A 24,513-nucleotide genomic window follows, 5' to 3' on the forward strand; every position below is an offset into this window, starting at 1 on the left:
CACATAACCCAGGGTGGACTCATACACAAGGTAAAACTCTCTCAGACTCCCGAGTGTTGATTATCACAGGTATGTGCCACCACACCTAGCTTGAAGTTTTCATCCATTTGGTGTTAGGTATAGAATCTGACAATCAGAAATCTAACTGTATTTGATTTCATAAAGGAATGACTTAAAACCCACATCAAGTCCTTGAGGTTAATAATGGTGGGGGACTTATTTCAACACAGGATCTCATGTTGTCTCTGGCTGGCTTCAAGCTTCTGATCCTCCTGCCTCCACCTCCCAAGTGAAGGGCCTACACATGTGCACCATCATGCCTGACTTAGATGGTACTGGGGATGGAGCCGAGCAAGGCTTTATGCTGCTTGGAGAGCCCTCCAACTGCTGAGCTACTTCATCTCCCAAGAATACTATATTTCTTTCTTTCTCTGACAGGGTCTCTCTATGTAGCCCAGGTTGGCCTTGAACTCATCAGTTTCTTCTTCCCTATTGCTGGGGTCAAAGCCTATGCCACTATGCCTGGTCCAAAACCCCAAAGAACAAAAGTTCCTTCTGTCTTCTTGATATGGATTATCAATGTTATTCAAATTAGCTTTCCATTGCTTGTCTCAAGCTATCTTCCTGTCTCAGTCCTGATTATCTTTGACTATACAAATTGCCACCACTCTTGATTTAGGATCTGGGGCTTTTAATTTTGGTGCCGAGGATTGATCAATGCAGGACCACCTCAACAGGAGCCTTATGACACCCTACATTCCTCTTTTTTTTTTTTTTTTTTAAAGACAGGGATTCTCTGTAGCTTTGGAGCCTGTCCTGGAACTAGCTCTTGTAGAGCAGGCTGGCCTCAAAGGGATCTGATCCACCTGCCTCTGCCTCCCGAGTGCTGGGATTAAAGGCATGCACAACCACCCCCAGGCTTACCCTACATTGGTCAATATATCTTTTTTTTTTAAAGATTTATTATGTATACAACATCTACCTCCATGTATGCACACATGCCAGAAGAGAGCGCCAGATCTCATTAAGAGAGGTTGTAAACCACTATGTGGTTGCTGGGAATTGAACTCCCGACCTCTGGAAGAACAGCCAATGTTCTTAACCACTGAGCCATCTCTCCAGCCCCCCCCCCCCCCCTTTTTTTTTTGAGACAGAGTTTCTCTGTGTAACAGCTCTGGATGTCCTGGAATTCGCTTTGTAGACCAGGTTGGTCTCGAACTCACTGAGATCCAGCCTCCTAAGTGCTGGGGATTAAAGGAGTGTGCCACCCCTGCCCAGGTTCTTAAATATATCTTAAAAAGTAGACTCAGAGCTCCAGGACAGGCTCCAAAGCTACAGAGAAAATCTGTCTCGGAAAACAAAAAAAACAAACAAACAAAAAAAAAAAAGTAGACTCAGTCAGCTGTGTTTCTCTCCCTCTGGGATTAGACAGGCACCACTACATGTGGGTTCAGCTTCAAGACCCAATGCCTTCTATAACCACCAACTAGAAAATTTGTGACCATTGGCGTATACGTCTATGGCTTTTTTAAAAAAATAAATTTTAATTATGAGTATGTATACAGTTAGTTGATCATAGAAGCCAGAAGAGGCTGATGGATTTCCCTGGAAACTACAGTTTATGTGGCGTGGGTGATGAGAACCGGAAAAGGAGCCGTATATACTCTTTACTACCGAGCCATCTCCCCAGTCCTATTTTTATTTTCAAGTCTGAAAATAACTCAACTCCAGCAGCAGGCGGGGTGGGTTTAAAATACCACACAGCTGTTGTTCTTGCTTCCGTCTTGGTAGCAGCAACACTTGGATACGAATCTGCCCCGTTACCTTTGCGTCTAGCAATAACAACAAAACTAACGCATCAAACACGGGGCGCCACACCTGCGCTGCGCGGCCCCCAACCCCTCCCCAGGCCCGCGCGCGCCCGCCGGCCCTGCGTGGCCGCCGAGCCCCCGCCCAAGTCCGCCTCCTATTGGTTCTACTGGTCCAGGAGGCGGTGCCGTGCGTGCGCGCGCGCGCGCCGGTTCCCGGATGGGCCGTGACTTCCGGCACTCTCCCCGCGGGCGGCAGGGGGCGCGCGCCGCGGAACTCCGCTTTGTGGCGGGGGCCTCCTCGGCCCGCGTAGCCGGGAGGCGGCCGGGCTCTCAGCCAGGATGGTCGCCGGGCCTCCGCGCGTCCCGTGAAGGGTCGGGAGCCACGCGGGGAGGAGAAGGTAGGCGCCGGAGGCGGGGGCGCGGGGCACGAGGCCGGGTGACCGTTTGTAGGCGGGTGGCCGCGGTGTCCTCGCCGGGCCGGAGGGCGGGGCCTCGGCTGGCGGGGCGCCGGGCGGGGGGCTTCCCGGCAGGCCCCGCGGCCGGGGGTGCGGGTGGTCTCCGGGGTCGCTCTGGGCTCCCCGCAGGGGTCCGGGCGGCCGCGGGTGCCGGTCGCCTGCACCTCTGGGTGGGGCGGGACCGGGCTGCCCCGAGTTGACTCAGCTTTTCCTGTCGAGCTGGTCAAGTTGGGACACGTTCTGCGTCGCCTGCTGGAGGAGCTAAGCCCCGACTTGCCTCCAGCCGGGGCTATTTAAACCCGGCCTTTTCTGCAGCTGTCTGCTGCCGGCGAGCGGAGAGGGGACACCTGTGGCCTCCCCGACGACGGCGCCTCTCCTGCGTGGATCCAGGTAAGGGACAGTTCGCTTCATGTCGTTTTTTGATTTTCGAAAGCTGCTGTTAAAGACGTTTTCTGTTTATATAAAAGTATTTTACCATTTCAAGTTTTTATCGTCTCCTTGTTTTTTTCTTCCTACTTGTAGGCCAATGTGCAATACCAACATGTCTGTGTCTACTGATGGTGCCGTAAGCACCTCACAGATTCCAGCCTCGGAACAAGAGACTCTGGTTGGTATTTTTGTCTTGCGTGTATAAAAATAACTTACCTTACTTAGGTAGTCAAATAAAACGCTTAAACCCAAGCTATAGCACAGCCCTAAAAATGTAACTATGTTTAACGAAAACTTTCTCAGTTGTGATTGCATTAGGGAATTAACAGCAAGAATCTGTATTTTCATAGCCCTTCACCTGAGACGGCCTTTAAAATGAGTTCCATTACATCAAGTGTGGATGCTAACGCTTATGACATGCATTTTCTTGTTTGTTCTACAACTGTGTGAATGCTAATCTTAAAGGCACTAAACTCTTGAAGCTTTTAGTCATTACAGAAATGCATAAAATAAAAATTCAGAGTACCAGTCTTTGCTCTTTATCTTAAGTTTCCTATTCTATATTAATATATAAAGGTGTTCTACTACTCCGCAGTAAACTACAGAATTACTTTTAATGACTGCGGAGTATTTGATAACATGAGCATACCATTTGAGTGTTTTTCGTAAGTCTTTACAGCTTTTGTTTGCTTTTGGTGTCAGATTGGACCCCAGCCTTTGGGGTGTGGGTGCATAAGTACTGCCCCACTGAGCTGAGCACTGTAGTCTTAGCCCTGTGCCCTACTGGTAGGTGTAAAAGTTGCCTCCTGTTTGTCAGTAAAATAAGTGTGGGAAGTAGAAATCCTAGGACCTGAAGAAACACATCTGATTGCTAACTGGTGACTGGTTCAACAGAAGGTGATGATGTCTTCACTCTGCCAGCACTGAGTTAGTATCAGCTTTCTTTTTTCCTTTTGATGTCATTGTGTACATATTTTTGAAGAATGTGATGATTGCTACATGCATACCTGTCAAGGTATTTGAGCTCTCCATTTCCTTACACATTTATCGTTTCTTCGCACTCCTCTTCTCGTTCTTTGTAAACTGTGTCCTAAGACTGTGAGCCAGTCTTACTGTTACTGGACTGTTGTTTCAGGATTCGGGCTTGGATCTCTGGTGAGGCAACCAGTCCTTTTATTTGTCAAGTAACTTGTTTATCGGGAGTTGTGCTCCACATCTGTCTCTATTTAGCCCCCTCTTTTTTTCCTCCCTATTTCCTTCTCCCCTCATTCCCTTTTGCGTTTTTCATAGTAGTTTGCATGATTCTCTAGTTCTGGGCATTTTCAGTGTAGTTAATTTTTTTTACTAGTACTGTATGTAACTTGATGTCTTTACCACTGAAAATATTGTTATTTAGTCAGATTTATCTGTTTTGATGACGAGCTTTCTTAGAATGTTTTGTAAGAATCTTTCTGTTCGAAGATTATGCACGTATTTATCGTATTTTCATGTAGTACTTTAAAACTTGTTTTTTGCATGTAGGCTTATGACAGACTTAGCTGTGCTGTCATGCTGTCCTTGAACTCACAGAGATCTGGCAGCCTCTCCCTTCTGAGTGTTGGGATTGAAGGCATGCACCACCATGTCCAGCTGGTTCCCTTTTTTTTTTAAAAAACTTATTCCTTGTTTTTGAGATTATAGCGTTTGTTCCTTCTTTTTCCAAAGCCTCTAGTATGCTTTTTCTATTTTGCAAATTCATGACCTCGTTTTCATTAACTTGTTACACGCATACACATCTTCCTAAATACAAGTTTCTCTGTGAATAATGCCATTTATATGTATAGTTACAGTACTATTTGGTATTTGATAACCTATTTGTGTACTCTTTAGGAATAAATGCATTTCTTTTTCTTTTTGGTTGTTTTGGTTTGTTTTTCAAGACAGGGTTTTTCTGTAGCTTTGGAGCCTGCCCTGGAACTAACTAGCTCATGTAGACCAGGCTGGCCTTGAACTCACAGAGATCCGCCTGCCTCTGCCTCCCAAGTGCTGGGATTAAAGGTGCGCCACCACCGCCTGGCATGAATAAATACATTTCTAAAGAGCATTTTAAAACTGTTAAAGAGTCTTTAAAAAAGTGAGACTGGGGGCCTGGAGAGATGGCTCAGAGGTTAAGAGCACTGACTGCTCTTCCGGAGGTCCTAGGTCCTGGGTTCGATTCCCAGCAACCACATGGTGGCTCACAACCATCTGTGATGAGATCTGGCGCCCTCTTCTGGCCTGAGGGCACACATGGAGGCTGAACACTGTGTACATAATAAGTAAATAAATCTTTAAAAGAAAGTGAGACTGGAGAGAGGGCTGAGTAGCTAGTTACAGTACACTTGCTGCTCTTTCAGAGGTCCAGGTTGGATTCCCTTCACCAACAAGGTGGCTCAACCCTCTGTAATTCCAGTTCCAGAAGATCTACTGGCTTCTTTTGGCCTCTAGGGGGACTGTATGAACATGGCGTACCCGTATACATGCAGGTGAAACACCAATACACATAAAATAAAAATAGCTAAAAATCTTTTTAAAAAGCCCCAAATATCAAAAATAAATATGCAGAGATAATGATTTGTGTGGGGGTGAGTTTATAAAAGTTGAGTTTTGCAGATACAATGAGCATGATCACATTACATGCCTGCCTACTCCATCCTGGTTTTCCAAACATTGTTTCAACTTCAGTTGACTCAGTGTACCTACTATCCTAAAAGCATTTCACAGTATTTTAAAAATAAACCAAATGCTGTCTAGAAGTGGTATTCACTTTAGTTCGGTTAGTCTTCAGGCTACCTCATGAGGTCGCCTTCTAGGCCATGTAGACAAAGAGGGTTAGCGCCATGTGAAGCCATAAAAACTGTCCTGATGGGGACAGACAGCTCAGTGGCTAGGAGTGCTGGCAACCTCAGTGGACCTGGTTCTATTCTCAGCACCCATATGAGGACTCAGCCACCCTTAACTCCAGTGTTAAAGGATTTGACATTCTTTTCTGACCTCCTTGGGGACTAAGGACACAGTGGTGCACAGAAGTGCATGCAGGTGAAACACTCCTATGCATAAACAGAGCGAAACAAAGCCTCATTAGAGCTGTAAGGGACAGGAGCATCTTCAGAGTAGTGCATGACTGACGGACATAGGCTGACTCAGCTTTAGATGTCCATAGCAAGTTCATTGCCGCTTTGTTATGGTGCCCCTTGTGTTGATGTTCTGGTGGATACTGGCTGCCAGACTGGGCTCACCAGAGGCTCTGTGTGTGGGTCACAGCTTGCCAGTTAGGTGGCAGTTGTTTTTTTTTTTTTTTTTTTTTTTTTGGAGACAGGGTTTCTCTCTAGCTTTGGAGCCTGTTTCTCGAAACTAACTCTTATAAGACCAGGTTGGTCTCGAACTCAAAGATCCGCCTGCCTCTGCCTCCCGAGTGCTGGCATGTGCCACTACCGCCTGGCTTTTTAAGGATTTTCATTTTGTGAGTATGAATGTTTTGCCTGCATGGGTATATGTGTACCATGTGGATGCCTGGTGCCTACAGAAGCCAGAAGAGGGTGTCAGAGCCCTTGGAACTCGTTACAGATGGTTTTGATCTGTTATGTGAGTGCTGGGAACAAAACCTAGGGCCTCTGTAAGAGCAGCAAGTGTTCTTAACCTCTAAGTTATCTGTTTAGCCCTACCAATTATTATCTTACTACTGGGAAAGCTAGATTAGAGTCATACTGACTCTTCTGGTACAACTAGACCTGTTGTTACAAATAAAGGTTATTTTGTATTCGCTACTGTAGTTCATTTAGTACTTTGCTTTTAAATTGGCTAGACATGAAAAATACCTTCTGGCTCTTCTGATTTTACTATCATGCTCTTTAAATAAAAGTCCTGTGTCTTTTTTTTTTTTTTTTGTGGCACTATCTAGCTTTTGGGTGCATTGAAAATGATTATAAGTGGGTGTTTGAAGTGTAAATCACATAGGAAAAAAGTACTGAGCTGTAGTTGAGGGACATAAATTGTAGTCTTTGAATTATTGTTCATTAATTACCTCTTTGGTTTAGATTTGTTCTGTAGCAGTTGGGTGTATAATAAATTGCTGATAGTTTTAGTCCTAAAGGTGTATTTTTTTCTTCTTCATTCTGTAAGTTTCCTTAGAGCAGACCCTTGGGTTTGCACAATACAATAAGCACACTGGATCTCAACTAGATTTCGTGGTAGTAAACAGATGATAGCTGGAGAAAGGAAATAGTATCACATTCCCATGTATGTGCAGTCCCTGCAGAAGCCAGAAGACGATGTTGAATCACCTGGAACAAGCTGGAGTTTCAGGCAGTTGTGAGGTGTCTGATGGTTTGTGGGTCCTAGGAACTTTTAATCTCTGAGCCTCTTGATACTGGTTTTTTGTTTTTGTTTTTTTTTTTTTTGAAACTGGGTTTCTCTGTAGCTTTTGAGCCTTCCCTGGAACTAGCTCTTGTAGACCAGACTGGCCTTGAACTCACAGAGAGCCACGTGCTTCTGTCTCCCGAGTGCTGGGATTAAAGGTGTGCACCACCACTGCCCGGCCCTTGATACTGTTTGTTTTTTTATCGCAACTAATAGTATTTAATGACTTCATGATGATTGCTTAATAGGATAGTTTTTTCTTTAGCATTTTTCCTCCTCTTTGGTGATGTGTGCTTCTCCATTTATGAAGTCTATTGCATTTAGTGTAAAACCCAACTTTTTGAGGTCTGACTCTGTAACAAATTGTTAAATGCCTTTATTGCCTTTATTGGGCTTCCTTTTGGACAGACTTGGTGGGCTTATGCTGGAGAGTGCTCTTGTGGGTATAACAGCAGCTCTTTTCTTTTACAGGTTAGACCAAAACCATTGCTTTTGAAGTTGTTAAAGTCTGTTGGAGCGCAAAAAGATACTTACACTATGAAAGAGGTGAGCAGAACTGAGAGAGAGAGAATTGATGTCTTTTTTTCCTTTTTTGATTTTATTATGTATACAGTGTTCTGTCTGTATGTACACCTGCAGACCAGAAGAGGGCGCCAGATCCCATGTGGTTCCTGGGAATTCTACTTAGGTCCTCTGGAAGAACAGCCAGTGCTCTTAACCACTGAGCCATGTCTCCAACCTGAATACTTAATAGTTAATACTATTAATACTTAATAATAGTCCTAATAGCCATCCATATGTAGTATTTTTTTTTCAAGTTTGTGGGTAAGATTTGTTATATAGAAAGATTTTGTAATAAGCAGGGACATTGTTTAGTGACCATTTGAACTATGTTTTGAAGCTAAAAATACTAATTAGTATGACTTTTTTTTGGGACAAGGTTTCTCTATGTAGCTCTGATGTCCTGGAAATCTCTTTGTACACCAGACTGGCCTCTAACTCACAGAAGTCCACCTGCCCATGCCTCCTAGTGCTTGGGGTTATAGAATTCTTGGCATTTGTGCTGTGAGCTCATTTGGCAAATTGATAAAAGTCTCAGATTTGTAATTTCTCAGAATCATTTAAATGTATAACAGTAAACAGATTTATGGTAATGTACTTTTAGTTACTTTTTAATTTTTAAAGCTTTATTCATTTTGTGTATATGTACATGTATAATGGAGATTAAAGAACATTTTGAGGGAATCAGTTCTCACCTACCCAGTGAATCCTGGGTCATCAGACAAGGGTCATCTGGCTTGGCAGGAAGCGCCTTTACCTTTTGAACCATCTCACCTGCCCAGTATAAACCTTTTAAATTAACAAAATGTGGGGCTGGAGAGGTGGCTCAGCAGTTAGGAGCACTGACTGCTCTTCTGGAAGACCCAAGTTCAATTCCCAGCATGCACATGGCAGCCCACAGCTGTCTGTAACTTCAGTTCCAGGGCACCTCACCCAGGCATACATTCAGGCACATATCAACGCACATAAAAACAAAACAAAACACTGACAATAAGTTTGAATTTAGTGTAGTAAGGAATGAAATAAAATGTTAATGTATTTGTTTTTAGGGATAGCACAGTACAAAAACAGTTTATTGGTGACAGATAATACAAATATTATCATTTGTTGCCTATATTCATAATTGATGAGAAAACTAAATTTCAGTTCAAATTTAGTGAAAATGAAGATCATACCCCCTTCCCCATCCCAATTGTTGAATTCCCTTTATTTTACCCAAGGACTTCTTGGGTATCCCTGGGTCCCAGGTTGGAACTTGTACTCTAGAGCTACAAGAGTACAACGAACGTACTGTACTGACATTCCGGGTGAGCTGAATTCGTGTATCTGTGGTCTGTTCATGGACCCAGCATTGTATTGTTGTTTACCTTAAAGTTGTTATGAACGTATGGTTTCCAGTGAGTGGCTGGGCAGTTGTAGGCAATTTCAGTGTGAGAGAGATACAAGTGTTATCTTGTTTACTTAAAACACTCAAGTTTTGTTTTATGACTGGTTAGTGGGACAGGAAGAGACTGAATCTTGCCTTCAGCTATACCGTTAGAAACCTCTCAGAGGATACTTTCTAGGAGGAACCTATTTTTCTTGTCTCACTGCCTGTCAACAGCGTCTGTGATCATGGACATGTAGGCACATTCTTTAGTATTGGGTGGTGATGGCACACGTCTTTAATATCAGCACTCGGGAGGCAGGGGCAGGCGGATTTCTGAGTTGAAGGCCAGCCTGGTCTACAGAGCAGGACAGTCAGAGCAGTTAACAGAGAACCCTGCCTCGAAAAACAAAACAGAACAAAGATAGTTGATTGATTCCTGCTTAGCTACTAAAACTACTAAGTCTCTTAAGTGTTAAGTGATGTTTTTAGGGTCATTAACTTTTTAGGTTGATCTTTATAAAATTAGTTAAGGAAATAAGAAAGTATGGATTTAGCAGTAGACAGAGTAGAACATAGATCAAGACCATCAGAAAGATATAGGGTGCTTGTATTGAGCTGTGTGCAGTGGCTCAGTGATGTTCCTCTGTTCTCACAGGGCATTGCCTTCCAAGTCCCTTACTTTAAAAAATAAAACTTTTAATTCCGTGTATGTACAGTTTTCCTTATGCTTTGATATCTCTATATTACCTAATACATGATGCAAGCAGTTGTTAATACTGTATTATTTAAGAAGTATTAACAAGGAAAAACATTTCCTTGTTTAGGACAGATCTTTGGAGTTAGTTTAGAACCAGAGTTGGATGGACCGAGGACGTGGGACTTAGAGCTGTTTATATTGTCTGTACCTGTTTTCAGTTCTTTCTCCTGGGGCACTTGAGAGAGTAGTGAAAACCAGTATGGGATAGTAGCAAGTGCACTGGAATTGAGGTCAGTCCTAGAGTGGTTTCCTCATCCTTTTTCTATTTTGGCGGTGCTCGGTGTCAGACCAAGGGACCAAGGCAGCCTTTTCATTTCCATCCCGTGATAACAGTTGTGTCAGGACGATGAGGCTGTACTGACAGCTGCACTGTGCACTTACAGATTTACCTTGTTGATGGGCTTCTTTTGGGATAACAGTATGTGCTAAAACTGATTTAATGGAGCACGGAGCACTACTATTTAATTTAATAGTGATTGGGACCACGGACTGCTCAGGTTGAGTGCAGTAATAACTGAGACTGTTTGATTTGGAGATGCCATTGGTGATTTTTCTGTTCCTCTGGGATTACTTTAGAGTTGTTGAAGTATATGTTTTAGGTGATTGTTTTCTTCATTTTTTTTTTTGCCTCCCCTTTCTTTCTTTCTTTTTTTTTTTTTTTTTTTTTTTTTTTTTGGTTTTTCGAGACAGGGTTTCTCTGTGGCTTTGGTGCCTATCCTGGAACTAGCTCTTGTAGACCAGGCTGGCCTCGAACTCACAGAGATCCGCCTGCCTCTGTCTCCTGAGTGCTGGGATTAAAGGCGTGTGCCACCACCGCCCGGCCCCTTTCTTTCCTAGAATGTTAGTATCTAGATTTCTGAGCAGAATTAAAGTTTATGAGAAAAAAGAAACACATTTAAGTAATGTGAAGGAAAGAAACAGTTACTTCTGTTCTTATCAACTTAAAAAGAGCTTCTAGACACAAAATGGTCTTGTATAGGATTGTGGATGTGGTTGGTTAGATAAAGGGGGGGTGTTACTCAATGTATGCAAAACTGATATTTAGTTTTCTTTAATACTTAAAAATGACATTTCTATTTCAGATTATATTTTATCTTGGCCAGTATATTATGACTAAACGATTATATGATGAGAAGCAGCAACATATTGTGTATTGTTCAAATGATCTTCTAGGAGACTTGTTTGGAGTGCCAAGCTTCTCCGTGAAAGAGCACAGGTAAATAAGTCAGTAAGCTGCAGCTTGCCTCCATCTCTGTCCCTCTGTCAAAAACTGTAGCTGTGCATACAAAATGCTCTACTGCTGTTGATCCTGATACTTATTTGGGGAGGGGGTAGTATATTGTTTGGGAACCTGAATTCCTGGAGTATTAAAAACCCATTTGTTGATATTTGTTGTTGTTTGTTTAATTGTGTGTGAGCATGTTCCCTGTGAGTGTGGCGTTCAGAAGATGCCTCCCTCCACCATGTGAGTTCTTAGGATTGAACTCAGGCCATCAGGCCTGCCCAGTCTTTAGTTGTTTGGGTGTATAAGGGATCTAACTTCATTCAGCTCTAGGTTCTCTATTTATAATTTTTCTTTTCCTTACAAGGAAAATATATACAATGATCTACAGAAACTTGGTGGTCGTAAGTCAGCAAGGTAAGTTAATTTTGAATACTCTGAAAATACTGTAACTTTGAAGACAGTTCTTTCTGATTCAGGGTCTCATGTATCCTAGTCTAACCTCAAACTCACTATGTAGTTGAGAACCCTTGAGCTTTTAGAAAGTGTCTGAGTACCTTGGTGTGTGTGTATATGATACATGTCTGTGGGTGGGACAGGTGCCATGATGTCCATGTGGAAGTCATGTGGCATTCTTTTTATGTGGGTTCTAGAAATCCTCCTCAGACTTCTTTTTTTAAATGTATTTATTTATTATGTATACAATATTCTGTCTGTGTGTATGTCTGCAGGCCAGAAGAGGTCACCAGACCTCATTACAGATGGTTGTGAGCCACCATGTGGTTGCCGGGAATTGAACTCAGGACCTTTGGAAGAGCAGGCAATGCTCTTAACCACTGAGCCATCTCCCCAGCCCCCTCCTCAGACTTTTAAGCTTCCATGCAAGCATCCTGCCAGTTCCTCTAATCATGTTTAAGGACTTGGAGACATACTTAGTGGAACAGTGCTTTCCTAGCCTGTGTGCAGTTCTGCTGTAATCCCTAGCACTGCAAAGTAAAAGGCAGAACAAAACGGTACAGAGACATTGTTGCTATCTGGTTCTCTATTATTTTAGTCAGCTCTTTCAGTGCTGACTAATTTTGTTGTAAATTATTACTTATTTTTATGGTGTCAGTGTTTTGCCTGTGTGTGTGTCTGTGTACCATCTGTGTGCAGTGCCTGTGAGGACAGAAGAGGCCGTCAGGCCTAGAACTGGAATTACAGACAGTTGTGAGATGCTGTTTGTCTGGAATAGTAGCCAGTGCTCTTAACCACTTAACCAGCCTCTGTTTACTTTTTTGCTTTGTTTTGAGATTGGATCCCTGCAAATTTTCTAGGCTGGTTTGGAACTCAGTTTTCCTGCTGCTCTCCCAAGTAGCTGGGATTACACCCCACATGGCATTCATTCATTTATTCAGCACTTCTGGGAATTGGACACAGGGACTCATCTGTGCTTGGAAAGTGTTGTTCTAGCTAGCTGCCTCAACAGTCCTACGGCCAGTGGTGGCACACGTCTTTAATCCTAGCACTCAGATGGTAGAAACAGGTGGATCTCTTGAGTTCAAGGCCAGCCTGGTCTCCAAAGTGAGTTCCAGGACAGCCAGAGCTCTTACACAAATTTGGTTTTCATTCTATAAAGATAAACACGTGGAATAGTGTTTTGATACTTTTTAAAGAAAGGGGTTGGTCTCTTCTTTCTTCTTCAACCCTCCTTCTCCCCTCTTCCTCCACTCCCCCCTTTTTTTTAAAGACAGGATCTCACTACATAGCCCTGTCTGGGCTAGAACTCACTATATAGACCAGGCAGACCTTGAACTCATAGAGATCCACCTGTGTCTGTCTCTTAAGTGCTGGGACTATAGGTGTGTTCCACTATGTATGGTCCCTTGATCCATTTTTAACAAGTCTTTCCAAGGGGGAAAAATTACTGATTTTTAGTAGTTGCAGATTTTCAGGGTATAAATGATATCATTTCTACAGTATAAAAATACTAAGTTGGGAAGACCGATAGCATCTCCCAAACCTTTAAAGATGTTTTGAGACAAGATTTCTAGTATGCATCTCAGACTATTTTGGAGTTAGTGATTCTCCTCCAGCCTCCGAAGGACCCTAGGATTATAGGATTACGTACCACCATATTTGATTAGTAGTGTGTATTTGAATACTGGTAGGTGTAGGCTTCAAAACACTATAAACCTTAAAAAGTTTATCCTTAGACTGGGTGGTGGTGGCACTCACCTTTAATCTCTGTGAGTTCGAGGCCAGTCTGGTCTACAGAGCGAGTGCCAGAACCAGCTCCAAAGCTAGAAAAACCCGGTCTCGAAGAAACCAAAAAGATGGGGGTTATCTTCTATATCCTAAACTGTGTTCAGAAACCTGTTTAGTTTGTAGACTGAATTGACCACTCTTGTGAATACACCATTCTGTATTCAGGGTGTATTGTGTTATGTGTTATTGTGTATACTGCACTACATACCTGTTGCCTGTGTATCATTGAGATTTCGCATATTGTATAATATAAGTATTTCATTGAATTTTTATATGTTTGGGTTTCAATACCAAAATAGTGTCTCTAAAAGGCACCAGGATCTTATCTTAACCCAGAACAAAGTAATGACTGATTTGATAACTGAGACTTTTTTTTTTTTTTTTTTTGTGAGAGAGTATCTAGGTTGGCCTTGAACTTGTAGTCTTTCGGCTTCTCTTGAATGTGCTGGGATTACTGGTGACCTCTAAGGCTCTTAATAAAAGTCAAATGGTGGCGCAATACACAGTTATGGAATCTGTGGTAGTACTTTAAATTTTCTCCATTATCTTTTTTTTTTTTTAATTTTTGTGCAGGGGCCATGCTAATATTCTCTGTATCGTTCCAATTTTAGTATATGTGCTGCCAAAGTGAGCACTCAAGTATCTTGTTTTTCGAGACAGGGTTTCTTTGTAGCTTTGGATCCTGTCCTGGAACTAGCGTTTGTAGACCAAGCTAGCCTCAAACTCACAGAGATCCACCTGCCTCTGCCTCCCGAGTGCTGGGTTTACAGGCGTGCATTTAAATAAACTGACAGATTACTAGAAGAATTAAAGGGTCAGCTGTAAATTACGTATTTTCATTTTTGTATTTTAGTTCGGTTAAAGTAATTTTGAAAATTCTAGATCAATATTGTCAACCTTGTCAAACCTGGCACTTTATTAATTTGTCCTGTAATTATTACGCGTACTAAGGGAAATTCCCAGGTAACATAGCCTATCTATGTATTCGGTTTATAATCTGTATATTTCCATAGAATGCAAGAGTTTTTATGGTACTACATCATTTCAGAGTGCTCACAGCCCAGGCTTGACTGCGCAGTTGATGGAAGTGCTTCAAGGTGGCAGTGAAGGGTATTTGACTATGATTTTAAGTAATTTTGTCCTTCCCAGTTCTGGAATTTTGTTGTTTTGAGAGCTTGATCTGTAAAACTAAATACCAACTGTACCTGCCTACCTGAGTAGCTCATTTAAATTAATTATTTGCAATCTAAAGCGTTCACCTTCCTACAGTCTCTTGTTGAGTACTGTCACACATTTTTTCATCTAGTTAGACTCTTGGTATCCTCTTTATCAACTCCTTCCACACTGCATTTCAAACTTCTGGCCTTTTGGTTTTTTTTCAAGACAGGGTCTCTGTGTGTGGGACCCTGGCTGTCTTGGAGACCAGGCTGCATTAAACACCCGGCCCTACCCTGTGTCTGGTCCTGTGTTCTATTATTTGTTTCCCATACTGGACTTTGGGCCCAGGACCTCACATGTGCTGAGTGAGACCTCTTATGTAGGCCCCTGAATTACCTGTAACTTTTTATTTTGACAAGAGTCTCACTGAGATGCTCAGGCTGGCCTCAAATTGTAATCCTATCTGAGTCTGCCCAATAACTGGGGATGATTGGTATATATCATGCCCAGTGGTTTGTTGTTGTTTGTTACTATGGGTTTTTTTTCTTCTTTTTAAATTCTGTTTTGTCAGTGATTTGCTACTCCTTATTTAGGAGTTTTATGATTGCTCCCTGGGGAGAATAGTTCTGTGAGCTAGGAAATGAGCTTTATTTCTTAAACTAAAACCCTATTACAAGATGGCCTTAGGAAAGTTTATGGAGCTGCTCAGAAGAATGATATGTTGTGCTGTCTGGCTGAACACACATGACTCTTTGCACAGTGACCCTGCTTCCGCTCCAGTAAATGAGTTAGTTTAATTTTGTGCCACAGGAACTGTGTGTGTCTGGATGCCCTTCTCGCAATACTTGTTTTTCTCTCTGAAATGCCTGTCATACACCAGCTTCAGCATAGGCTATTACAAAATGTGTCCTGACAGTTTCTGTCTTTTTCCCCCACATCTATCAATGATGCTTCTTTGTTTCCTCTGCTAGTATATTCTCTCCTCCCCACCACCCCCAAGACAGGGTTTCTCTGTGTAGCCCTGACTTTCCTGGAACTTTTCTTTGTAGACCAGGCTGGCCTTGAACTCACAGAGATCCACCTGCTTCTGCCTCCTGAGTGCTGAGTGCACTACCATGCCCGATATCTGCTAGTACATTTTAAAATTTTGCTTATTTTACTTTTTATTAATTATTAATTACTATTATTTTGATTTTTCGAGACAGGCTTTTTCTAGCTTTGGAGCCTGTCCTGGAACTCATTCTGTAGACCAAGCTGACCTCGAACTCACAGAGATCTGCCTGCCCTGCTTCTGCCTCCCAAGTACTGGGATTAAAGGTGTGCACCACCACTGCCCAGTTTATTTTACTTTATAATTTTTTAAAGTTGAATTTATCTCCAGGTTTTAGCATGCAAATGACACTTGGGACATACATGGCTAATGTTTGTTAAATTTTGTACAAGGTTGGGCTAAACTGGTATATGCTGAATTCTTATTTGTTTTGAGTCAGTTTCTCCTTTCTCTTAGAGTCTTCAGACTCTGGCACATCAGTGAGTGAGAACAGATGTCAGCCTGCAGGTGGGAGTGATCAGGAGGTAATAGTTAATTAATTTCTTACTCTACTACAAGGTTTCTTTTTAAAACTTTCTATTTGTGTGTATTGTCCGTGAGTGTTTGCATTCTCGGGCCAGTAGCGGATGCCGTATCACCTGGAGCTGGAGTTACAGGTGGTTGTGAGCTGCCCCAGACGTGAGTGATGGGAGCCACAGTCCTCCAGTCCAGAACAGTACATGTTCTTAATCTCTGACTCATCTCTCCAGCTTCATGACAAATAGTTCTTGAGAATTTGGAGGGTTATATAAAACAGCTCGAAGCTGTGCTGTGTCTACTTTGTCATATTTTACGTTTTCTTGTGTGTTTAGGACCCTGTGCGAGAGCCACAAGAAGAGAAGCCTTCATCCTCAGATTCATTTTCTAGACCGTCTACCTCATCTAGAAGGAGAGCAATTAGTGAGACAGGTATATATGAGTAATTATTTAACATATTACATAGTTGTTTGGGGGTTCTTCCTTTAATACTGTGGTTTGGGGGTCAGATGACCTTTTCACAGTTGCCTAAGACCATCAGAAAACAAATATTTACATTATGATTCCCAACAGTAGCAAAATTATAGTTGTGAAGTAGCAAAAAAATAATTTTTTTGGTTGGGGGTCACCATACCATAAGGAACTGTATTAAAGGGTCACCGCATTAGGAAGGTGGAGAACCACTGCTCTAGACCCCTGATTTTGTTTCTATAATAAAAGGAAGATGAAGTCTTGTTTTCTATTTTATTTTAATATTTTTTTTGAGACAGTATCTCTGCAGGAGACCAGGCTGGCCTCACTCACAGATTGACTGGCCTCTGCCTCCCAGGGTTAGGATTAAAGATGTGTGCCACCATATCTAGCATACTCAAATTTTTAACGCTTATTGTTGACAGAAATAGTGTATATTGTTGGGTCAGTAAGAGCTCTAAGTGGATCCAGTTTATTGTAACGTTCAGAAAAAGCATTGGAAACTTTGCAGTGTTTGAGTTGGACAGATCCAATGAAACACTGACTTCTGTTACAGATAGGCACTAAGACATTTCAGTTTCTGAAACTACCTGTTTCCTTTAATACATAGAAGAAAATGCAGATGAACTAGCTGGTGAGCGGCAAAGGAAGCGCCACAGATCGCTGTCCTTTGATGAGAGCCTGGCCCTGTGTGTGCTGAGAGAGATCTGCTGTGAGAGGGGCAGCAGCGAGTCCTCAGAGGCCCCCTCCCACCAGGTGGGCATCTGCTTTATTATGTATACATGTATTATTTATATATTTATTTAGGTATTTATGTTTTTGGGAGACAGGGTTTCTCTGTGTAACAGCCCTGACTATCCGGAACTTGCTTTGTACACAAGGCTGGCCTCGAACTCAGAGAGGTCTGCCTGCCTCTGTCTCCCAAGTGCTGTGATTAAGGTGTGTGCTGCCACCACCACCAGGATTATTTTTTATGTAAGTGTTTTGTCAGCCAGAATGTTTCACATGCATGCGCTGTCCTTGGAGGCCAGAAGAGGATGTTGAATCCCCTGGACCATAGTATGAGTGTGGTTATGACCTCTGTGTGGGCGTGGAGCCTGGGTCATCTATGAGAGCATCAAGTGCTCTAAACTCCTGAGTCATCTCTGTAGTCCTGTTTTCCGGTTTTAATTTTTTTTTTTCAAAGGCCTAGTCCTTAAAGTTCTTTTTTTGGTTTTTCGAGACAGGTTTCTCTGTAGCCTTGGAGCCTGTCCTGGAACTCACTCTTGTAGACCAGGCCTCGAACTCAAAGAGATTTTCACCTGCCTCTGCCTCCCGAATGCTGGGATTAAAGGTGTGTGCCACCACCGCCCAGCAAGTCCTCTAAGTTCTAACAAACTTATAAATAGAATGCCTGTTACGGGCCCATTGAGAGGAGCGTTTTGGTTTAAGAGATGGGGTTTTCACTGGGGATAGATGTGACTGAGAGAAGAGGCAGAGCCAAGGGATGTGCTGCTAGGAAGCTAGGGTGGGGCTTGTTCAACAGTAGCTTGCCATCTCCTTCAAGCCTTTATCGTACATTTTGTTCCATAATTTTATAATAAATAAGCATAACAGAAATCTGTAACAAGTGCCCATGTTTGATGTGAGATTGATGCTGAACACGGTGGTAAAATTTAATCTTAAGTCTGTATAGAGCCCCCTGCTTCTAGTCCTAGGTTTGGAGAGAAGAGAGAGAGCAGAGCAGCAGTGCTCCTGGGAAATGAATAGATTCCGTCCTTACTGACGTCATCCTTAGGTGTGGACCTCTGTACTAGTAGTCAGCTCAGGTGTGTTGGGGCAGAAAGCAAACTGAACATTTAGAAGTTACACTTTTTAAATAAATGAAGGAAACTGAAATTCAGCTCAGTTACGTACTGAAATCTAAGGCAAGTTTGCTTTGATTGCTTCCTTGTTTGTTTTCCTTGCCAAGGATCAAACCCAGAAAGAAGTTCTCACATGCTAGGCAAGCACTGTACCACTATACACTTCAGCCCAACTCGGGGGTTCACTGTGTGACTGGGCTGGCCTCTCCTGTGCCCCACTGAAGACGACTTTTGGGAAGTTTAGCTTTGTTGGAGTAATAACCGTGAACCTTAACCTTGCGCCAGTCTCTGCAATAAGAACAGGAGGAGGAAATAGTGGCCCAGGATGAATTAGGAAGCTCTTAACTGAGGCCTAGAGGCAATGTCTTTAAGTTCACTTTATTCTTTTCCCATAGGATCTTGATGATGGTGTAAGTGAACACTCAGGTGATTGGTTGGATCAGGATTCGGTTTCCGATCAATTTAGTGTAGAATTTGAAGTTGAGTCTCTTGACTCTGAAGATTACAGCCTGAGTGAAGAAGGGCACGAGCTCTCAGATGAGGATGATGAGGTGGGTTTCCATGGTTGTTAGCTTTTTAATAAGATTGGAGATGTGTTATGTTCAGAGTCACTGAAATTCTTGCTTTTTGATTTGTGAGCTTAAGGCAAAATATTAGAGCTTCTACTGTCTGGTTTATTATAATCTCATATTACTAAGTCAGAAACTTAGGTCTTGATGGACATTCTTGTAATGGTCTGTCCATAAACTTCTCCATTTGGTTCTACTATTTATTTGTTTGTTTGTTTTTCTTGAGACAGAGTATCACCATGTAGCCCTTGACTGATCCTGAACTGGCTGTGTAGACCAGGTTGACTCACAGTGATCTGCCTGCCTCTCCCTCCAGAGTCTGGGGTCAAAGGCAAGCGTCATTACTCCTTTCCCTCCTTTTTAACACTGATTTGTTTTTCACAAATATAAAACATGCAGCAAACAAAAGTGTCAGATGGTGCCTGTATATCTCTTTCTCGGGAGTGACTATACTTTTAACATTTCTAGTTGTTTTCTGGTTAATAACTCAGAATTTATAAAATAGGTTTTCTTGAATATTTTGTTTGCTAAATATTAACAACTCCGGGCTGGAGAGATGGCTCAGAGGTTAACAGTGCTTGGCTGTTCTTCCAGAGGTCCTGAGTTCAATTCCCAGGAGCCACATGGTGGCTCACAATAATCTGTAATGAGATCTGGCACCCTCTTTGGTGTGCAGACATACATGAAAGCAGGACATTATAAATAATTCTTTTTTTTGTTTGTTTGTTTTTTTGTTTTTTTGTTTTTCGAGACAGGGTTTCTCTGCAGCTTTAGAGCCTGTCCTGTCCTGGAGCTAGCTCTTGTAGACCAGGCTGGTCTCGAACTCACAGAGATCCGCCTGCCTCTGCCTCCCGAGTGCTGGGATTAAAGGCGTGTGCCACCACCGCCCGGCATAAATAATTCTTTTTTTTTTTTTTTTTTTCTAAAAAAAGTAAACAACTCTTGCCATGGTGGGTGAAGAGTTTAGTCGTCTTCTTTTGTCTGCTTTACTGGAACTGCATTTGACTTGCCCTTCAGATCTCATGGAGAGTTAGTGACTCTAGCTGTTTGTTTAGGACTTTTAAGAATTCAGCCTTCTTGGTTGAGAGGTGGTAAATTGATGCTAATGAATTTGTTTTATTAGGTCTATCGAGTCACAGTGTATCAGACAGGAGAAAGTGATACAGACTCCTTTGAGGGAGACCCTGAAATCTCCTTAGCTGTAAGTATACGGATACTTCACAGAAATAAAGACGGCTCTGAGATGAGAATTGGGAAAAGTTAGCTTAATTTACTTTGTAAAGTGAGTTAATTCTATACAATTAAAACTTTTAAACTCTTATGACTTAGAGCATTTTTCCTTCTTCTTTGTAGTAGAATCTGTTGATACACTTGTTTGATTTTATGGGATGGATTAAAAACCTTGAATGTATTGGACCCCTGAAACATCCATCCCCGTCTTATAAGACCTTTTGTGTTTGGTTTTGGGGATGAGTGGAAGCCACACTTAGCCAGAATCAAGGAATCAGTTTGGGAGAATAAATGGACTTTACCCCCATTTGCTTCCTCATTAGTCCTCTTGCTAGGCAAGGTAAACGATATATTTATCCAGGGTTCACTAGGAAGTTCACATGTTCAGTGATGACTCGGGGATGCAGGAGAGTGTTCTTCTCCATTGTGTAAAGAGAAATTGGGATAAGGAAGACACACTGAGCAGTTAAGAGTCCAGGAGAACATTGACAAGGCTGGATTGTGATGAGAATGGTAGATTGGAGCTCTGGTAGCTGAAAAGAATGGCTTTAGATTTCTCTTGTGGATGAAAACGGGATGTTCAGTTTTGTTTTTTGTTTTTTTTTTTTTTAAATAGTGCTAGAGATTGATCCCAGGCGTGCAATCAAAGAGAAACTAACAGCTATTATTTCACATAGTTCTCCATTTTTGTGTGTATACATGCAGGGAAAGTGTCTAACATCTGCTCTCTTAGCTAGTTTTTGGTATACAGCATTAACTATATTTCTCATGGGCTTTTTACCTATTTTATGTAAAACATGAAATGTTGAAAATTAAACTGTGTGATACACCTTTACCTCAGGCGTACTGTGATGGTGCTAGCCTTGCTGTGACTAATAACTAAAGAGTTAATGTCTTCTTTTATTGAAGGACTATTGGAAATGTACCTCCTGCAATGAAATGAATCCTCCCCTTCCATCCCACTGCAACAGATGTTGGACTCTTCGTGAGAATTGGCTTCCAGAAGATAAAAAAGATAAAGGGGAAATCTTGGAAAAAGCCAAGCTGGAGACCTTGACTCAGGCAGAGGAAGGCTTAGATGTGCCCGATGGAAAAAAGTCTACAGTGAATGATTCTAAAGAGCCCTGCACTGAGGAAGATGATGATAAAGAGGTCCATGCCTCCCCATCACAGGAGAGTGAGGACTACTCCCAGCCATCGACTTCTAGTAGTGTTGTTTATAGCAGCCAAGAAGATGTCAGAGAGGTGGAGAAGGAGGAGACACAAGACAAGGAAGAAAGTATGGAATCTGGCTTCTCTCTTAATGCTACTGAACCATGTGTGATTTGTCAAGGGCGGCCTAAGAATGGTTGCATTGTTCATGGTAAAACCGGACATCTCATGTCATGTTTCACATGTGCAAAGAAGCTTAAGAAGAGGAATAAGCCCTGCCCAGTGTGCAGACAACCAATTCAAATGATTGTGCTAACTTATTTCAGCTAGCTGACCTGGCCATAGAAATAGAATTATATATTTCTAACTTTATAACCCCCAAATTAGATAAGATGAGTTTTATTTTTATCTGCATACACTAAAGCAAGAAAAGCGTCTCAGTTCATATAAAATTTGTTGTATGATTTAGCTCCTTGAGGGTGACAATAGTGTTTCCTTCCTTTTAGGATCGATTATATTTACATTTGGGTTTTAATGTAATCAGCATTGGCTGTGTAGCTCCTTTTCCATTTTCTTTATATTTTAAGTATGTTCCACCTGGAAGGACTGTTGGAAGTCCTCTCCAGCTGCAAATGATGGGTCCATTCTGAGGATTGGCAGCCTAAGAAGTATTTGATTTTCTTTTTTCCTCTGTGAATATAGAACATTTAATTTATTTAATACCTCTTATGTAAGGAGTTAAAGCTGTGTGAAGGATTGAATATATAAGTTACTAAATTCTGAAACTTCTTAGTTCTCCAGCGGTTATGGGTGTGGGCTGGAGAGAGGATGCTGGTAAGGCACTTGGCTGTGTAAATCTGATGGTATAAGCTTGATCCCTGGAACCTTTGAAAGGAGAAGGAGGGGACCAATCCACAAAGTTGTTCTCTGATCTCCACACGTGCCCCAAGTGTACACACTTTTTTAAGGTACGAGTTGTATCTGGTGCCGTGTACGTAAAAACATGCACCTTGTTTTCCAGCTTTTGTCATGAGGAGAGGGACAGGCACTCTTGTCTCACGTTGGAAATTCTGAAGCACCTTCCTGGGCTCAGCTCCATGCTTCCTGATGTTGCCTAAGTTTCAGGCTGTACTTAAGGTTTAGAAACCATTCAGAAAGATTAATTCAGAACATGGATAATGAGAACTCATTTTAAAACATGAATAGTGTTTTAGAATTTCTCCATCCCTGTAGATTAACTTCTTGGTTCATAGTCTTTGAAGGGCCCTGTATTTTTCACATGCTCAAGTGTAGAAAGTGAAATCATCTGGACTGTAAGTTTAGAGTAACTAGAGGATGGTTTTGTACTAACTAAAGGAATCAAACAAAACCACTCCTTTTGATGAGTATTACATCTACATAGGAGAACAGTGAGGAATGATTGCTTCAGCTTTGGCATCCGGTGACTAAGTAAAACGTCAGTCTTTCAATTTGTAATACTGAGGTTATATCCTTGGGCAATACTAGTTCCTAAATATTTAGGTGTGGTATACATACATTATTTATTTGCTAATAAATGGTTTATTAAATAAAGCATTGTTTTAAGAGGTTCGCTGACTCTTACATATTTTTCGTAACAATCTATGTGGCTGACAAGTCTGGATGTCTCTGCGTTTGACTGCCTTCTCACTCTGCCATGGGCAGCCGGATGCTCCTCTCCCTAGGCTAAAGTGGCCATCAGGGAAAGGCCTTCCGTGCTGTTCACTTGGTTGTAGTGAATGCTATTGCCTTATTTTAATTGCTTTTTTGTTTTCTTTGAAACTAAATCCTAGGAAGCCAGGGGTGTCTTGTCATTTTTATAGGTGCTCAACAGGAATTGACTGAATGGGGCTGGTGATGGAGCTCAGTGCACTGGGGAACAAAGTAATTTAGTTTTGCTTGGGACCTGGGTCTTGAGGCTAGCTATGCAATAGCCACATGCAAACTTCAGACCCCCAAACTCAATCCTAGGAAGAAAGTAATTGCATCAGTCTTGGGGCACAAGTCCTAAGGCTGACCACAAAAAGCAGCATGTGGACCTCAGACTCCAAAGCTAAATGGAGCTTTAGATCTCTTTTTTGTTTAAATTCAAAATTCCTTGTGTTCTCATTTAAAGATGTTCTGTAGGTATGAAGGCTCACTGTATTGTATAAAGTTTATAGTAGTTCTTGCTGGTTGAATGTTCTGTAGTCCAGCTTCTGCCTCCGGAGTACTGGGATTAAAGCTGTTTCTACCATTGCCCAGCCTCAACTTTTAAAGGGCTTTTTCAGTTTATTCTCTCTCTCTCTCTCTCTCTCTCTCTCTCTCTCTCTCTCTCTCTCTCTCTCTCTCTCTCTCTCTCTCTCTCTCTCTCTCTCTCTCTCTCTGTGTGTGTGTGTGTATGAGAGAGACAGACAGACAGACAGTATACCACAGGACACATGAAAGTCAAAGGACAATTTCCTGAGTTGGTTAACTTGTGGGTTCAGGGAGTTGAACTCAGATCATCAGACTTGGTGGCAAACATTTGATGAGCCATCTTCCTAGCTCCTGAATTTGATTTTGTAGTTTGTGGTAGTTTGAATGTAATTGTCCCCCATAAAACAAGGGAGATGTCCTTGTTGGAGGAAATGTGCCACTGTAGGGCACACTTTAGGTCTCCTATGCTCAAGCTACATCTAGATCAGTTCGCTTCCTATTGCCTTCCGATCAAGATGTAGGACTCCGTCAGCACCACGAGCCTGCATGCTTCCATGTCTTGCCATAATGATAACAGACTGAACCTCTGAACCATAAGCAAGCCCAGTGAAATGTTTTCTGTTATAGAGTTGCTGTCATGGTGTCTTTTCACAGAAATAGAAACCCTAAGACGTTTACAAAATTTAAAATTTCTGATTGGGGATGCAAAGTCCATCTGGCTGTGACATCTGTAATTCCATTGCGCATCGGGATTGAGCTGATCTGACTTGCTAGGTCCCGTGTATCCCTCCTGAAGCCGTATGCTTGGTCACAGAGGATGACCTTTCCTGAGGGAGGAGGACCATTCTGGGTCTGTTGTTTGTTTTGCTTGCGAACTAATTGGTCAGGGCTGGCAGTGTAGTCCTTTGGTAGATGGATCGACTGGTGTGTGTGTGAATCATATCCTCTGGATTCCTCTGAAATGGTTGCTTGCTTTTCACATACTAAAACTTTTTTTTCTCCTGAAGTATATGTTTCCTTTAGTGGGAGGTCAAAAGGCTACATTACTTGAGTGACCCTTGAGAGCTAAGTGTAGCGACTAGGAGAGGTTTGGCACAG

At 42.1% G+C, this 24,513-nt stretch overlaps 1 protein-coding gene and 1 non-coding gene across 4 annotated transcripts; one reads left to right on the plus strand and one right to left on the minus strand.

Moving 5' to 3' along the window:
- Positions 1 to 2,041: 2,041 nt before the first annotated feature.
- On the plus strand, positions 2,042 to 22,809 carry Mdm2 (MDM2 proto-oncogene). 3 transcript variants are annotated; one of them, XM_038314862.2, is made up of 12 exons: positions 2,042 to 2,209; positions 2,486 to 2,656; positions 2,789 to 2,873; positions 7,544 to 7,618; positions 10,842 to 10,975; positions 11,349 to 11,398; positions 15,894 to 15,961; positions 16,289 to 16,385; positions 17,035 to 17,180; positions 18,664 to 18,819; positions 19,961 to 20,038; positions 20,977 to 22,809. In XM_038314862.2, the coding sequence occupies exons 3-12, from the start codon at positions 2,793 to 2,795 to the stop codon at positions 21,547 to 21,549; spliced, it is 1,458 nt and encodes a 485-aa protein (XP_038170790.1). In that variant the 5' UTR covers positions 2,042 to 2,209; positions 2,486 to 2,656; positions 2,789 to 2,792; the 3' UTR covers positions 21,550 to 22,809. The 3 variants fall into 3 exon arrangements, with proteins under 3 accessions (XP_038170790.1, XP_038170788.1, XP_038170789.1); XM_038314860.2 differs by having other exon boundaries at positions 2,550 to 2,656; XM_038314861.2 differs by having other exon boundaries at positions 2,582 to 2,656.
- On the minus strand, positions 13,758 to 13,863 carry LOC119803747. Its single transcript, XR_005283708.1, has one exon. It is a non-coding gene; the product is annotated as a U6 spliceosomal RNA (small nuclear RNA).
- Positions 22,810 to 24,513: the final 1,704 nt, after the last annotated feature.

The sequence above is a fragment of the Arvicola amphibius genome, chromosome 17, assembly GCF_903992535.2.
Source record: "Arvicola amphibius chromosome 17, mArvAmp1.2, whole genome shotgun sequence".
Lineage (NCBI taxonomy): Eukaryota > Metazoa > Chordata > Mammalia > Rodentia > Cricetidae > Arvicola > Arvicola amphibius.

Bases quoted from the DNA above. Each gene is read 5' to 3' on its own strand.
- Mdm2 (XM_038314862.2), top strand. From the start codon at position 2,793: ATGTGCAATACCAACATGTCTGTGTCTACTGATGGTGCCGTAAGCACC. The intron at 7,619-10,841 runs GTGAGCAGAACT...TTTCTATTTCAG, and splicing joins ATACTTACACTATGAAAGAG to ATTATATTTTATCTTGGCCA. The intron at 17,181-18,663 runs GTGGGCATCTGC...CTTTTCCCATAG, and splicing joins CAGAGGCCCCCTCCCACCAG to GATCTTGATGATGGTGTAAG.